Raw genomic sequence first — 15871 nt, forward strand, 5'->3', positions numbered from 1 at the left:
CACGTAACATGAGAATTGAAAATAAAAAATAAAAATATTTCTGCAGAAAAAGAATGATAAATCAGAAGAAACAAGGTCAATATACAAGGAAAAGAAGAATGAAGTGATGAAAAAAATAAGGATGGCAAAAAAATGAAGCATGGGAAAGAACATGTGCCAAGGTGAATAGCAAATTAGGATTTGGGAGAGCAAAAGAAGCATGGTCAGTATTGAAAGGGCTTCGACAGGATACAAAAAGCAAAACTAATCTGCAACTGATAACACAAAAAGAATGGGAAGAGTATTTCCAAAAATTATTAAATGAGGACAGAGAAGAATATTTAGAAGAAGGAACAGGGGAAGATAAAGGACATGAAGATGATGAGATCCATATTTTAGAAAGTGAAGTACTCCAGGCGTTGAGAACAGGAAAGAATGGTAAATCACCGGGACCAGGCAATATCAATCTGGAGTGTCTGAAATATGGTGGTGACAAAATTGTGAAACTGATAACACAGCTCTTCAACAAAATGATACATGGAGATTTAATACCCAATGAGATGAACCTAGGTTACATTAATGCAATATTTAAGAAAGGGGATCGCAAAATTTGTTCAAACTATCGAGGAATTTGTGTTACAAACACATTAATGAGAATTTTTGCGAAAGTAATTAAAAACAAACTGGAAAAAAATTTTAGAACCCAAGAAGTTAAATGTGGATTCACGGCTGGGAGATCATGTGTAGACCATATTTTCACATTACGACAGATTTTGGAGAAACATAGGGAAAAATCAAAAAGTATAGGATTAATTTTCATAGATCTAGAAAAAGCGTATAATACTGTTCCAAGAAAATTACTTTGGAGAGCACTACATATGGCAAACATAAACCCTTCCTTGATTAAAATAATACAACAAATGTATAAAGATAACATTTGCCAAGTGAAAGTTGGTAATAAACTTTCACAGAAATTTAGAACAAGCAAAGGCCTTTTACAGGGCTGTCCCATGTCACCATCATTACTTAAAATCTATATAGAGATTAGCCTTAGAACATGGTCTCGTAAATGTAATAGTATGGGATTAGAAATAACAGATGGAGTTACCTACATCATTTATTATTTGCTGATGATCAAGTAGTCATAGCACAAGATGGGGAGGATGCTAACTATATGTGCAATCAACTAGCAGTAGCATACAAAACTTGGGGTTTGAAGATTAATTACCAAAAAACAGAATACTTGACTAATGATTCAGATGAGCTATACATTGAAGGAAAGAAAATCAAAAAGGTAAACACTTTCTGTTATTTGGGATCCATTTTAGAAATTGAGGGAAAATCAGAGTCAGAAATCAATAAAAGAATTAGTAGTGGACGGAGGGTCATTGGGATGCTTAACTCAGTCTTATGGAGCAGGAATGTAATGAGCAGAGCTAAAAAATTAATATACAAATCCATATTAGAGAGTGTAGTTCTGTATGGAACGGAGACCTGGACAATTAACATGAAGCACATTAAAAAATTACAAGCTCTAGAGTTGGACTTTTGGAGAAGATCGGCAAGAATCTCCAGGAAAGAAAAGATAAGGAACACCGAAGTAATAAGGAGAATGGAAATAAAAGAAAGAATATATGACGTAATGGATAGGAAGAAATTACAGTGGTACGGACATGTACGATGAATGGAGGAAGCCAGAATACCAAAACTGATACTGGAGTGGGAACCGGAGGGGAGAAGAAGAAGACGACCTGTGACCACCTGGCTCCAAAATGTACAGCACACAATGAGGAGAATGGGCGCAGAGAAAGAGGACATGCAAGATCGAAACACCTGGAGAAATATTTTGAGAGTATAATTTAAGAACGTTTATTGTTTGTATTGTATTTTCCAAGTAAATTATTATGTTGGAGATAAGCCTCTGTAATGAGGAAAAGCTCAAAAAAATAAAAAATAAATATTTCTGCAGAGGGACACGACCCCCAACCCGCAGATTACCGTTGCATATTCTTTCTGCTGTGCCAACCACTGCCTGGAAACTACGCTAACACAAAGGGCTCAAGCCTTGTCCGACCCACGCCAGAAATGCTAGTTTCTCCCAAACACTTGGTGACCCAGAGATCGTACTTCTGTCACATTAATTTCTGGCCAAGACTTCTATATAATATAAGTGGGTCGAAGTCGGTGTTGCGTAGTTGCGGTCCAATTGTGAGTGAATGTTGGGCGTGGTTTGCACTTTACATCAACAACCCAAAAAAATGTAGTTTTAAAAATCTAGTGATTCAACATTTGTATTTGAGATAGTCGATATTACATAGAAATAATGCTCTACGTTCAATACCATGATCATTACAGATGTTATTAAAATGTAATGATCATTTTAAAGGTTAATCTCTTGCTTCTTGGCATTTGAGAAATATCAATCAATATAACGTTTTGACAACTTGTTGTTTGCTATTACCTAACAGATTTCTCTCAGTTTTTCAGATTTGTTCGATCTATTTTCTATTTTTAGTACTCTGTGTCAGCCTATGCCATTACTGGTCTATGAACAAAATATATTGTGTATATTTGTAGTTATATTTATTGGATTGTTTCCACTTTAAGTCACAATCAGTATCATAACAACTTTTAGCAGTTTTAAAAATTACAATTTCTTTCAGGTTTCAAAAGATGATAAGCATTCAAGATATGTCTGTCCTAAATGTGTGCACAAGATCGACTTGTTTTATGTGTTCAAGACCAATTGTAAAAGAGCTGATAAACTTCAGAAATTGTCAAAAGACAGAGTGCCACAAAGGGGAAAGATAGGCATTTGTGCCAGTAATGAGGTGAGTTTGTGACAGTATGTATATTTTTTGCTTCAAGTCCCACAGCCAATACCACCAATTGTAAGCACAAAATAAATAAATGAAATATTGTATAAAACAAATTTTTAACACTCATCTATTTTTCTGTTTGAAATAATTGATTTCGTCTTTTCAGAACATCCAGGTTGTAGGCAGCAGTGAAAAGACACTGTATGGAGTCCTTGATCAGCAGGTCAATGAAGAATACCAAGATCCAAATCAGACATGGTTATCAAATAGTCCCAGTGTTTTGAAAAACTCATCTCAAGATATAATTAACACAGAACACAATAAAAATCCTAGTAATAACTGTTGCTACTTAACAGGAGTTGATCATTACCATGATAATGACGAAGAATGTATGTTAGAAGAAGAAGTTTTCCCACCAGAAGATCTGAGACATGCTGATGAATCAGTTACACCATTACTGAACAACTCTTGTCCCTCAGATAATGTTACATCTGGAACTGAAACACCAACATCAATGTATGCTGAGTCCTCTGGGGCCCTTGTTGCAGAAAATGATGAAAATCAGAGAAATACAAATAATATCCTGTCTAATTCTTCCTGTGTTACAAGTATGTGTGCATCAAGTGTGTATTCGGACGAGGTTATGTGGACGTCATCCGAAATCACACACCATACAGTTCAACAACAAGTTTCAAACAATTCTTCAGATGTTTCTAAGAGTGACTGTGTTGCACATCCATTTGTGTTAAATGTGGATTGGAATGAACTATCTGACTATAAAAATGGAGCATATAATGTAATATATCTAACAGGTCTGAACGAAAATGGAGAGAGTAATAATTTCTTAGTTTATACTGACAAAGTGTTCTACACCAATGCAATCTTGTATGATGCCTTCTTGCATGATTTACCCTTGCAAACAGTTCTTGAAGGACCCACGTTTCTTCCTTCCTTCTCCCCAAGTTTTATCAGATGCTCCTATTGTGAAAAACTGTTCAGATGTATGAGGAGTCATGTCTTGCATAAAAGTGTTTGTCAGAAGTTCTTTCAGTGCAGACATTGTAGGAAGAAATTTATTTCAAAAATTTTAAGACAGCTCCATTATCTGAATGAATGTGTTTTTAGAAGGATATGTCATGATCATGGGTATGCTCAGGGCCAAACACATAAAGTAACAGAGCAAACTTTAATGAAAATGGCAAAGGTTCATTTGCACAGACTACACATTTGCACCAAGTGCAATAATATTTTCAGAACTGATGGCCATCTGATTAGACATAAGACAACCTGCCAAAGAAGACCATATCATTGCAGATCACTTCTAAGAGTTTCTAGGACATGTGAGAGCCTAAAATGCTTTGGAAGCAGAACATTAAAAAACCTAGACATGTATCCAATTAATAATCTTATAAAAGAATCTTATATGGCTAATGCTAAAAGCACAAGATCCACTACTAATGCTGAAAGTAATCACTGCATGCTCAGGAGTAATAACTTGTCAGTTAAGACACGTTCTGCAGTCTCCACCCAAAGTAAAACTACTGTTAAGAGAAAAGATATATCTGACAGCACATCAGTTTTGTATGCTGTTGGCCTTGTGAAGAAGAATTAGCTTGCTTATTATCATTACAGATGAAAAATTCGTACTTAAAACTCCAGAAACAAATGTGAATTGAGTTTTACTGACTAACCTCAGATACATTAAATTGGGAGAAAGCAGCATTCATGAGTGTGAAAGGAAAATAATCCTCGTATTTTGAAAGTGAGAGATAGACATTTATATCTTTCATACTGCCTTCACATCATCACACTATGTTGTGACTAGCTTCTGTTCATCTGAACACAGCTTTAGGTTTTCATTTAAAAAAATCATATCTAATAAATTAATTATATTATATTTGTATTCAATAATACACAGGATAATTGTTGTTGATGTACTTATTGAATCTCCAAAGTCAATTATTTATGTATATAGGTAAAACAATTATGACATACCTCCTAAGATTTTCTGAAATGTTTTATTTGTCTATATAAACTTCATTGTCTCAGGTAATATTGCAATACTTCTGTTGAGAAAATGACATGTGGAACAACATTTTGAATAAAACATTTATTATATTTGTGTTATACAGATATGCATGTTTAGATAGTCATTTACTGTTTAAAGCTTTTTGACCCTTGATTTGATATAAATATTTTCATTTTTGCTAATGATGTTTGCTGTCTTTTGATTAAATGTTCATTGTCAGATGTGTACATATTTAGCTTTCCTCGATTGTCAAGAAGTTTACTCACTATTCTCAGTTTGTGAAAACAATGACAACAATTGGATTATAAACAGAAGTGTTCGAGAAGTGTCTGGCATAGGCCATTTTATTTGTGCTTAAGATAAAAAAGGTATGATTTTATGGCATCCATAGTTACTATATTAGGGAAAACCCAATACAGTGAAATGAATGTAAAACTTAATAATAAAGTCCATCTACTGTCTTTTAATTTGTCAATGTACATTTCAGAGTACAGATTCATCATAGGGTTTCAGCTAGTTTTCGAATTTTGCTAATATTGTTGTATTTGCTATCAGAACAAAGAAAATTCTACATGTCGTTTACACTAATCGTATAGTGGTTTCTTCATTGTCGTGTCAACACACAAGAAATGCATATGTATGAATGTTGCTGACGCGGTATTTTATATGACATCACAGTGAAATAACTAGTCCATGATAATTGTAAACGACATGTGGAAGCTACTTCATTGCAATGGCAAATACAAGAGTCAGCAAAATCACAGATACACATTTGTGGTATGTTTCATTACAATGATGGTCGTTCAGTGACCAACTGAATTGCAGAAGCTGAAGCTGTGTTTTGAAAGGTACCTTGGTGAAGTAAGTACACTATCGAAAAAGCAGCAAATGTACTTTATCAATGAGTTTAAATATATTAATTAATCACAACCAGGCTACTGGAGCAAAAAACATAAGTCATTCCATTTCTAAAATGTACAGTCATAGACATAAAACCCAGCTGCTGCAGAGAATAAGTTGAAGTCATACACTTAAGGCATGCAATATGATTGGCCACCCCCACAGAATACTAAAACTGGCAAAATGCACAGTCTTGCAACTCTGTAAGCTGCGAAAGTGTAAGAAGGAAGTGTTGTCACTCTTCACGAACTGTTAACAGTGCTGTATCTTCTCGTGGTCTGTAGTAGGTCTCATGCACTGTAAAAATAAGTCACGAGTTAGTTTCCACTCCATTCCCTATATTCTTAAATCCCATTTCGGTGGAGAGCTAAAGATATCAGTGTGTTGGAACATCTGGGGTAATTCACATCACTTTCTAACCCACCTGTAACAGCAAAAACTTCCAGAAACATTTCCGTAAGGCAGCTTCTGACCGGGCAACTGAGGAATGGCCTTGTGAGTTTGTTCATCAAAAGTCATTTTCTTATTCCAAGTTTTAGTATTCATCTTGCAGATACCTATTGGGCTTGCATACTTGAAACTCATGCGCTTAAATACTTTAGGATTAAAGGAGACCACTCACTGAGAAGCAGAAGTTTTGAGTTGTTTGTAGGCAGACACAAAAGGAAGAAACATTGCTAGCTTTCGGATTTTATCCTTTGATGAGCTAGAGTAAAACAAAATACAGATACATGCCTATGCCCTTACATGGGCCGGCCGATGTGGCCGTGCGGTTCTAGGCGCTTCAGTCTGGAACCGCGTGACCGCTACGGTCGCAGGTTCGAATCCTGCATCGGGCATGGATGTGTGTGATGTCCTTAGGTTAGTTAGGTTTAAGTAGTTCTAAGTTCTAGGGGACTGATGACCTTAGAAGTTAAGTCCCATAGTGCTCAGAGCCAGCCTTACATGGTGTCAGCTAGATTGGCTATGTAGTCAATTTCCTGGCAGCAAGTAGGTCATAGGTGCATGTGTGTGAGATGTTACTGTAGCTTGTCAAAGGATAAAGCCCGAAAACTAGTAAGTTTTCTTCCTTTTGAATGTGACTGTCGATAACTCAACACTTCTGCTTTTCGGTGAGTGGTTTCCTTTTATCCTAAAGTATTCACATTCTACAAAAACTTTTCTATAACACTGAAAATTATGAACGTTGCTCAAGTCAGGGTGTATACGAACTGGGAGATCCGGGAATTTTTTCATCCGGAAGAAAATCGGGAAAAACCCGGGAATTTTTTAGAATTCCGGGAATTTTTCATTGTTTTAGTTTTCAGCTAAATTTTTGTGATTCTGACTGGTAAGAACCAATACTCTAACAAAGGATATTACTGTATCCCGCTATTGCAGAATAATACTGCAGCAACAAAATATGAACGAGAGAAAAAAAAAAGAAAATAAAACTTAAGTTGCAAAGGAAATGCGCCGTATAGAGCAACAAAACACAGTGCTCATACATGCGTCTGCCAACAGCAAAGTGTGTCAAAGGCTTTGGGAAGACTATGCAATGCTTCCTAACAACAAATTGCCTCCGATGACCGTGACGTGACAGCTGTTTAGATTAGATTCGTTTGAGCAGTGGCGGGCGGGCTCTTGCGTATGCGCAGTTGAGTTGCGTATGAGTAGTACCTTCTTTCGCTTCTGGTTACAGAAGTATGGTTGGGCGCCGCCCCAGTTGGCGCTGATGCCCAGAACAGTCTGAGTTGCGGTGGGGAGATGGATCGTCTCCACGTAAGTTGTGTTTACGTTCAGTGATTTTGTTGTTTCCTCTTAGTTTATTGCTCTCACGTTAAATGATAACAAACGGCTTTTTGCGGCCAGGAGTTATCAAATTAATTAAAATACGTTCCCATAATTACGGAAGGCTAAAATATGTTATTAGTTTTAGATTTTATTTCCACCTTCGTGACAGTCAAGCATTAATCGCCTTGCAGGACAATGAAGTTATTTTGGTCGGTTTGCTAAAGAGATTTGGCTTTCATTAATCTTTTCTGTTTTATTTGAAACGAAGTGTTCAATTTCACACTATTGGCTAGTTTCAACTGTTCGCTGCATTTCAAGTGCACGTATGGCATCATGCCATAATAAAGAACCAAACATCAGATAATACAGTACTCCAAGAAAATTTACATACGAATCTGGACACATGAATGTGCTTTTTAAGCCGAATTATGCATTTTAGCATAGTTCACGAAATTCCGATGCTGTTGAAGTATCCTCTGATGTCGTGTTTCTTTTATGACGTAATGTAAGATCTTTTAATGTTTTACACGTACGGTCCGCAGCTCGTGGTCGTGCGGTAGCGTTCTCGCTTCCCGCGCCCGGGTTCGATTCCCGGCGGGGTCAGGGATTTTCTCTGCCTCGTGATGACTGGGTGTTGTGTGATGTCCTTAGGTTAGTTAGGTTTAAGTAATACTAAGTTCTAGGGGACTGATGACCATAGATGTTAAGTCCCATAGTGCTCAGAGCCATTTGAACCATTTTTTTTTTTTACACGTACGAACATATGGGCTTCCTGCGTCATCGTAGCTGCGTAAGCGCGGTGACGCCTGTTATCTGGCGCTCTCTTCCAACTGCTGAAACGAACCTATTTCTAACAGGTCGCAGGAAAATATTGCGAATGGTAGTTTGAAAAGCGTTACATTCAAAGCGGATTTCCTTTTATGCAAGATGAACTATGTGCGAGAATGTACGATGAATTACTTAAATCACAAAACGTTTGACTCTTATTTAAAAATCAGCTCTTTGAGGACGACCATTTGGAAGAATTTCGAGCCCAGAAGATCAAACATTTACGTCGTTATTAAAAATTTTACTGGCAGATTTATGTGATGTATCTTCGTAACACGCGCAAAAAAAGATCATCATCATATGTGGAAGCTTAGCTTCTCTTCCAGGTTATTACTCTTAGAGACCAATATTATATGTAAATGCTATGTATATTAATTTAAACCATTAACTTTTCTTATTTGTGTGTTCGCGCTACTTCAGAATGATCTTGCTTTTGGCTTACTACATCACGTGTTCGTGCTGTCATCAGCTGGCGAGATCACGTGACAATGAGCTATGACTGGCTTACAAAAGCGCCTCGCAATCTCGATTTCAATGCTTCGGAAAGTGACATGCGGTGTTTGATGGAATTCAAATTTATACCTTCGTAATTCGGAAATATTCAGCGTACATGTTGCTGCACATCAAAGGTCTTTCAAAACGTCGATATATAAAAACATAAACATTCAAAGAATTGATGAGTTGTACAGTGCCGAGGAAGAGTATACTGTCACTTAACACAGAAAAAATGTATTTTAGCTCGGGAGAAAGTGTATTTTTAACCGGAAAATCCAGGATTTTTGTTTTCCTTGTCCACGTATACATCCTGTCAAGTGTTGTAAAAAAGTCACAAGTGGAAAAAGTCTAACATTCATGACATATTATTCGCTATGGATTTAATAGAAGGCAGCAGGGGAAACTCTAAAAATTTGTGTTGTGTATGGGGGCAAGTACTTTTAGACAAGGTTCATAAGTTGGGAACAGGAATACTGCATACTCTATTTCAAAGTAACAAAGATCAAAGAGGTGGCTGTTACTGAGTTTTTGCTGGAACATCATCAGTTCACTCATTGAACATTGCTTTGCAATATTGTTACTGGTGGAGAGTTATGATGTCATTATGTTAACTTCTTAAGGGGAGAGGGATACCAAATTACAACACTTTGGAAAGAAAACGCTTGTAAACTCCACATTTTTCAAGGCAGTGTAACTAAATTTGACACAATTGTTAAGAAACGCTATATGCATACACACGTTAATTTACATTATGTTTTTAATCATAAACAGTTGAAAATTTGTAAACCAGGCTGGTACAAATGTTTTTTTTGAAAAACTTGTCAGACCGAAATTAATGCATTCTTGTACAAAGTGTGATACACCATTATTACAAATATCTGTGGAACAGAATTTTTATATCTTCTTTTTATGGTTTTCTACAGCTCTCCAAATATCCATGGAAAAAAAGCTTCAAATATTAGGGGTTTCTCTTACATAAATGTCTTACTATCGTATTAAATGAAAATTCGTTCCATAGAATGTTTCAATATATAGCGTGTATAAAAAAGAATCATCAGATTTAAAAAGAATCATGACCATTGTGTTGTTTGACATATGTTTGTGAACGACATACTGTTGGAAAGGACAAACTATAGAGTTTTACATGCTTCCTGCTAGGTAGCAGCAGTGTGCGCCCACTTCAGTTCTAATAAAAATTCTATCGGGACAACAGAAGGCACTTTGTGTTTTGCATTTAGTGCAGTGCGGGTCAGTAATAACTGTTCAGTGTAACTTTCATACTCGATATGGTGTGGTTCCTCCTACATTACAGAGCATTAGACAATTGCATGAACAATCCCAATAAACAGGTTGTTTGTGTAAAGGAAAATCGCGAGGCCGTCCCGAGTGTCTGACACACAAGTTCAACACATCTGCCCCAGTTTCACAAGGAGTCCGCAGAAATCAGTTCGCCATGCAGCTTGACAGCTCAACATGCCACGATGTGTGTTGCATCGACGTTTACTCATGAAACCATACAAAATTCAGCTACTGCAAGCTCTTTGGGAAGGTGGCAAACAACAATGTGTGTTCTGTAATTTCGTTCTTGGCAAGATGGAGGATGACAGTTTTTAGTGATGGGGCAACATTCCATTTAAATGAAAAGGAGTACTGCCATAATGTGAGAATATGAGGTACAGAACAACCGCATGAAGTTGTACAAAATAAGGACTCAACAAAATGTAATGTGTTTTGTGCACTTTCACAGGGAAAGGTGTTGGGTCATTTTTCTTTGCTGAGAACACTGTTACAGGAAGCACATATCTCAGTATGCTTGAGAAATTTCTTTTTCCACAGTTGTAGAGTGATTCGAACAACTTCGTGTACCAACATGATGGTGCACTGGCATCTGGAAGTGTGGGAATTTCTAAATCAAAGGATTATTGAACAATGGATCGGTTGCACTGGACCAAATGATATAGCATTACATTACTGGCCTCCATGGTCACAAGACCTGACTGTATGTGATTATTTCTTGTGAGGGCTTATAAAAGGATCTGTTTACGTGCCTCCACTACCAACAACATTGAATGATCTCAGATATCGCATGACGGCAGCTGTGGAAACTGTAACTCAAGCCATGCTCGATGCAGTGAGGGAACAATTTCAATACCGCATTGACATATGCCGTGCATCTCAAGGGCATATTGAACAACTGTGAAAAGTTATGCACAAAAACTTTATGAGTTTCTGTTCATCAAAAACAAAATTCATTGTATGTATTTCTTAGTTTCAGAAGCATGGATGTGCCAAATCGGATGATTCTTTTTGATACACTCTTTACTAGTTGGATGCCAAATTTAAATACAATAACACCAGTGGTTTGTGACGAAAAGGATATAAAGTTTCTAGAATGTAAGTTACAGGGAACCTGAATCACATATTTGACAGTGCTTTTATTAGGACTCGCATTATCTAAGTGAATTAGTGCAAACCATATGCATTCTCATCCTCAAGCAGCATTTATTTCCCTTTCTTCATACGTTAACTCAATTTTCAAACTGAGTAGCAAGAATGTCAACTGCAGCCAGGGGCGCCGACTTATAAAAAATATGGGAGGGGCCCATACTGGGGGTCTTGCCCCAGGAAATTTTCTAAATTTTAGATGGAAAAATAGTGAGTTTCTAAGTTTTTTAAGCATTTGAGAGTCATATGATCAACATTAGAACTCCGAAAACTGGACTCTCGGTAACTCGACACTCTGGGAAACTCTAAGAAGCCTGACACATTTTTTGGCTTAGAAAAAAGAAACAAAACATAAACACGCATGGGATTTTCGTAAAAAGCTAATTTAATTTACAGTAATAATCATTCTTATAGACTGTTACAGAGCAGTTAATATGTATCTCTGAAAAGACTGAAATTATTTTCAAAATAAATCCTAAACTATCATTCAAAGAATAAAACATAAAATATTTCTGTTGCACGTTAACAGCACTTCGATTAATAAGTGGAATAGCTAATTTAAGCTTACTTTGAATAAGGCTCAGGGTTCATTCAATAAAAACAGTCTCTCAGAGTTAAAGCTTTAATAAAGTTAATACAGTATGCCTAATACTTTCAGTCAAAAACTAGGTAAATAGTGGATTTTAATTGGGTCTTACACCCTAAAAATATGTAATAATTTGAAAATAATTAATACAGCACTACAGTAATGCAGTACTAAACTAGTACTAATATTTCGAAAATGAAAATTTAACATTATGTATGTATTTAACCACTGTTTTATAAAGATTTTTAATATTGCTGTAAATGACTAAAGGGCTAGAGTGTTTTTAGAAAGGTGCAAATGTCGACCGTCTGACTGGATTACTGAATATGTAGTCGTTGATGACTGGTTGGATATCCAGTTCATCCAAAACATCTCAGTGGGCATGAAGAACAGCCAAGTTGTTAAGTCGCTTCTGTCCCATTGTTGTTCGGAGATATGACTTCGAACGTCTAAGGGCGCTAAATGACGATTCTGCTGTTGCTGTTGCGATAGGAACTGCTTGGAGAAGCTGAATGCACTACACTACTTCACATAACATTTCTCCAACTGCAGGCTTTTGTGTAACGTACTTTCTTACATCATGCGTGTTTTTAAGACCACTTGTTTTTTGCTAGCGATATCGGCTAACATTCAAGTGTAAGTGCAGTCTCTCAATGTCTACGTCAGTTTTGAAAAACTCAGTTGATTTTTCCACATTTGTCTCACCTCTGTTTACTAAAAGCAAGCACTCTTGTTCAACTGCAATGACCTGTGCGAGTCCAGTTGAAGCGAACAGCTCTGTAATGCAAAATTGCACCATTTCACAAACTTCAATGTAAATATCTTTGTAGTATTCCTTTGGGGTTTTGAAAGTGTATGGTGAGCTGGCTTCGTTGTTTTCATACTTCTTTGGTATACTTCGATTCTGAAGAAGCAAAGGATCATCAACTTGTGAAGGTTTTTCTTTTAAACACAGTTACCAAAAGAGTTCAAAACTATCACGCCTTCCACTCAACATACAAACAAGCTCTCATACAGTGGTTAGCACACTGGACTCGCATTTGGGAGGAAGACGGTTCAATCCCGTCTCCGGCCATCCTGATTTAGGTTTTCCGTGATTTCCCTAAATCGCTTCAGGCAAATGCCGGGATGGTTCCTTTGAAAGGGCACGGCCTATTTCCTTCCCTCACCCGAGCTTGCGCTCCGTCTCTAATGACCTCGTTGTCGACGGGACGTTAAACACTAGTATCCTCCTCCTCCTCCCTCAAGCTCTCATATATTTTTTCCAGATCAGCAACTCTTAGATGAGGGCATTGATTTTTTTCATTGACATCTTCTACTGGGTTAATGACATCACAATAAAACCGTAAAAGAAATAAGTCTTGAATTGTACCATTGACACAAGGTAGCCTGCACGTTTGTAACCTGCCTCTGTTTTGTTATCTGCAGAAAATATTTCAAAATACACTAGAAGTTCTTCAAAGTTTTTCAATGTTCTCAAGATACTAGAAGCTCGCATAGTCCATCGAGTCGGGCAAAGGGGTCGTCGGCCACATTGGTTGTTGGCGCTCTCACAGCGTATGCTTCTGAAAAGTCCCGTCCTTTTGACGGATTCCCTTACAGTGTTTATTAAGTCGTGGGCTAAAGCCATAATATCCCTCATAGGCGTAAGATGGCGGAGACTGTCTACAACTGCTAAGCTTAAACTGTGAGCAGCGCAGTGCACAGGACGTGCTTTTGGTTGTATATCCAAAACTAACTTTTTTAGTTCTTTGAACTTACCTCTCACATTCGAGGCACCACCATAGTACTGTCCTCTCAAGTTATCCATTGACAAAATAAGACGAGCAAAAACGTCTTTTAAAATACTAAACAGAGTTTGTAATTCAGTGTTGGGGTCTTGTGTACGCCAATAAAGTCTTCGTTGATGATTAAGTAATCATCGACAGTATGAATACAAAATGAAACGTGTTCGTGAATCGAAGACTCACTTGTTTCATCAATCATAATGGAAAAATGTTCAGTCTTCTCGACTGAAGCCAATACCTTTCTCAACACAGGCTTTCCTAGTACATCAATGATATCGTTTTGAACATCGAGGGATGTCCACTTATACCGCGAACGCCTTAACCAATCTTTGAACTCAGGTATGTCATTCTTTCGGAGTTCTAACAATTGAAAAAAAAATTGAATTTACATCTTCGTGCCTTGCTAGTCCTTGTCGGCACAGAAATTGCACAGTAGTAAAAATTGTCTCAAGAGCTAAACGGCCTTTCTTCATATCACTATCCAACTGTTCATTCAATTGGAGGCCACACTTCGGTTAGTGATAGAATTTAGTTTCAGAACATCATCTTTATGTGTAAATGTATTTTCATGAAGACGGAAATTTTCCAAAGCCGTTTTCGAGTTAGAAAACCCTATGGAAGCAAATGCATCTTCTTTTTTTAATAAAATTGTAGTAGATTTTTAGCATCCGCCTCTTTGCAGATTTTGCAAAAAACTTTTTCAGTAGGTGCTTCATATTTTAGCCATGTATATTTGATCAACCAAGACTTCTGAAATGATCTTCCCTTACTGGATTGTCCAGGTTTCGGCTGTGAACGGTTCTTGCCTTTAGACGACGAAGCAATTGACGACACAATAATTGTTGGAGGTTGACTTGCAGTATCATCAACTTCCAAGCACACCTTTTTGGTAATAAATTTATCCATTGCAAACTTAATTCACAATACACTAAGCGACTAAGGTAAATGAATAAAATATAGTCATATAAAATAGTCCACTAGACACTAAAGTCAGAACACTAAATACGTCTGCAGCACGCACTGAACGAAATTATCCACACTGAATGACTGAGACAGCAGGGCGGGCTTTATATAGCCGCTGCATCGTAATGTCTCGAAGTGTCAAGGCGACGCGGGGTGGAGGATTCCAGGCGCTTCTGCTCCAGTCCTTTTGATGTCGCCCACGGCCGCAGCCCTGTACCGCCTGCGCCAGACTGTAACCAAACGTTCGCACACCGGGACAAATTCTAAGTGTGCCCGCAGCACCGCAACACTATCATGATTCACATCATTTCGTTTTCAGTTAAACTGCTTACTACCGTAATAATTGTTTGTTCGAACTTATTACTGAATGTATTTTAAAAAAAGTAACTATCGTCAAACAAGGAAAATAAAAAATTCCAACACAATTTTCTGATTTTTATGAAGCATAACATAACCGATAATTTTCTTAAATTATTGGGGGGTGGGGGGGTGGGAGGCTCGCCCCCCCCCCTCCCCTGCCACCAAACGAATTTTTGAGGGGGCTTGCCCCCATGGAGTCGGCGCCTGGAGCTGCAGCAATTCCCCTGTTACTGATTTCCTTTAACATCGACAATGTGTAATCTCCTAGATCAAATCCTAGCCTCTGTAGAGTTTGTAGTCTGCCTAGACAACTAAAGAAGCATCATACACTACAATTTCAACAGCAGTTGTGGAAACAAATGTTGTCTTGGGCATGGTCTCCAATCAGAGAGTTGTGAATTTCATTAGGATTTTGAGTTTTCCCATGCACACATTTTTGTAGAAGTACTGGATCTGGTAAATATCTATGTATTTCCCGTGTTGTGATTGCCTAAAACTGAAAGAAAACACCCGAGGAATAAATAATACAAAGAATACAGAACATGAAAGGGGTGTGACCCATTGCAAGCTTTCACATTATTATTTTTATCATACTTTAGAGTGGATTTGGAATGTAATATTCAGAAATTGATGTTTCAGTACCATGTAGTAAATGAAGATCCAATAAAAATTATTTCACGATTTTCGTCGCTTTCATGTACGACTCCTTGAAGAAGAAATTAATGGCTGAGCCCCAATCAAGGACGTATACTGGAGGAAAGGGCATTAAGAATATAACATTTTGCATCTGATGGCTCAAATAGGGTACTGTGCACAATGAACTGCTTCCTAAGGATCTCGCCGGTTGCGGTGACCGAGCGTTTCTAGGCGCTTCAGTCCGGAACCGCACTGCTGCTATGGTTGCAGG

At 37.5% G+C, this 15871-nt stretch overlaps 1 protein-coding gene across 1 annotated transcript in view; it reads left to right on the forward strand.

The window, feature by feature from the left end:
* The window catches only part of LOC126162635 (uncharacterized), a 134632-nt gene extending 129665 nt beyond the window's left edge, over positions 1-4967 (forward strand). The window contains exons 2-3 of the mRNA XM_049919266.1: positions 2643-2810; positions 2965-4967. Coding sequence (XP_049775223.1) covers positions 2643-2810; positions 2965-4410 — 1614 coding nt within the window. The 3' untranslated portion in view covers positions 4411-4967. The remainder of the gene's footprint in view (positions 1-2642; positions 2811-2964) is intronic.
* Positions 4968-15871: the final 10904 nt, after the last annotated feature.

The sequence above is a fragment of the Schistocerca cancellata genome, chromosome 2 (assembly GCF_023864275.1).
Source record: "Schistocerca cancellata isolate TAMUIC-IGC-003103 chromosome 2, iqSchCanc2.1, whole genome shotgun sequence".
Taxonomy (NCBI): Eukaryota; Metazoa; Arthropoda; class Insecta; order Orthoptera; family Acrididae; genus Schistocerca; species Schistocerca cancellata.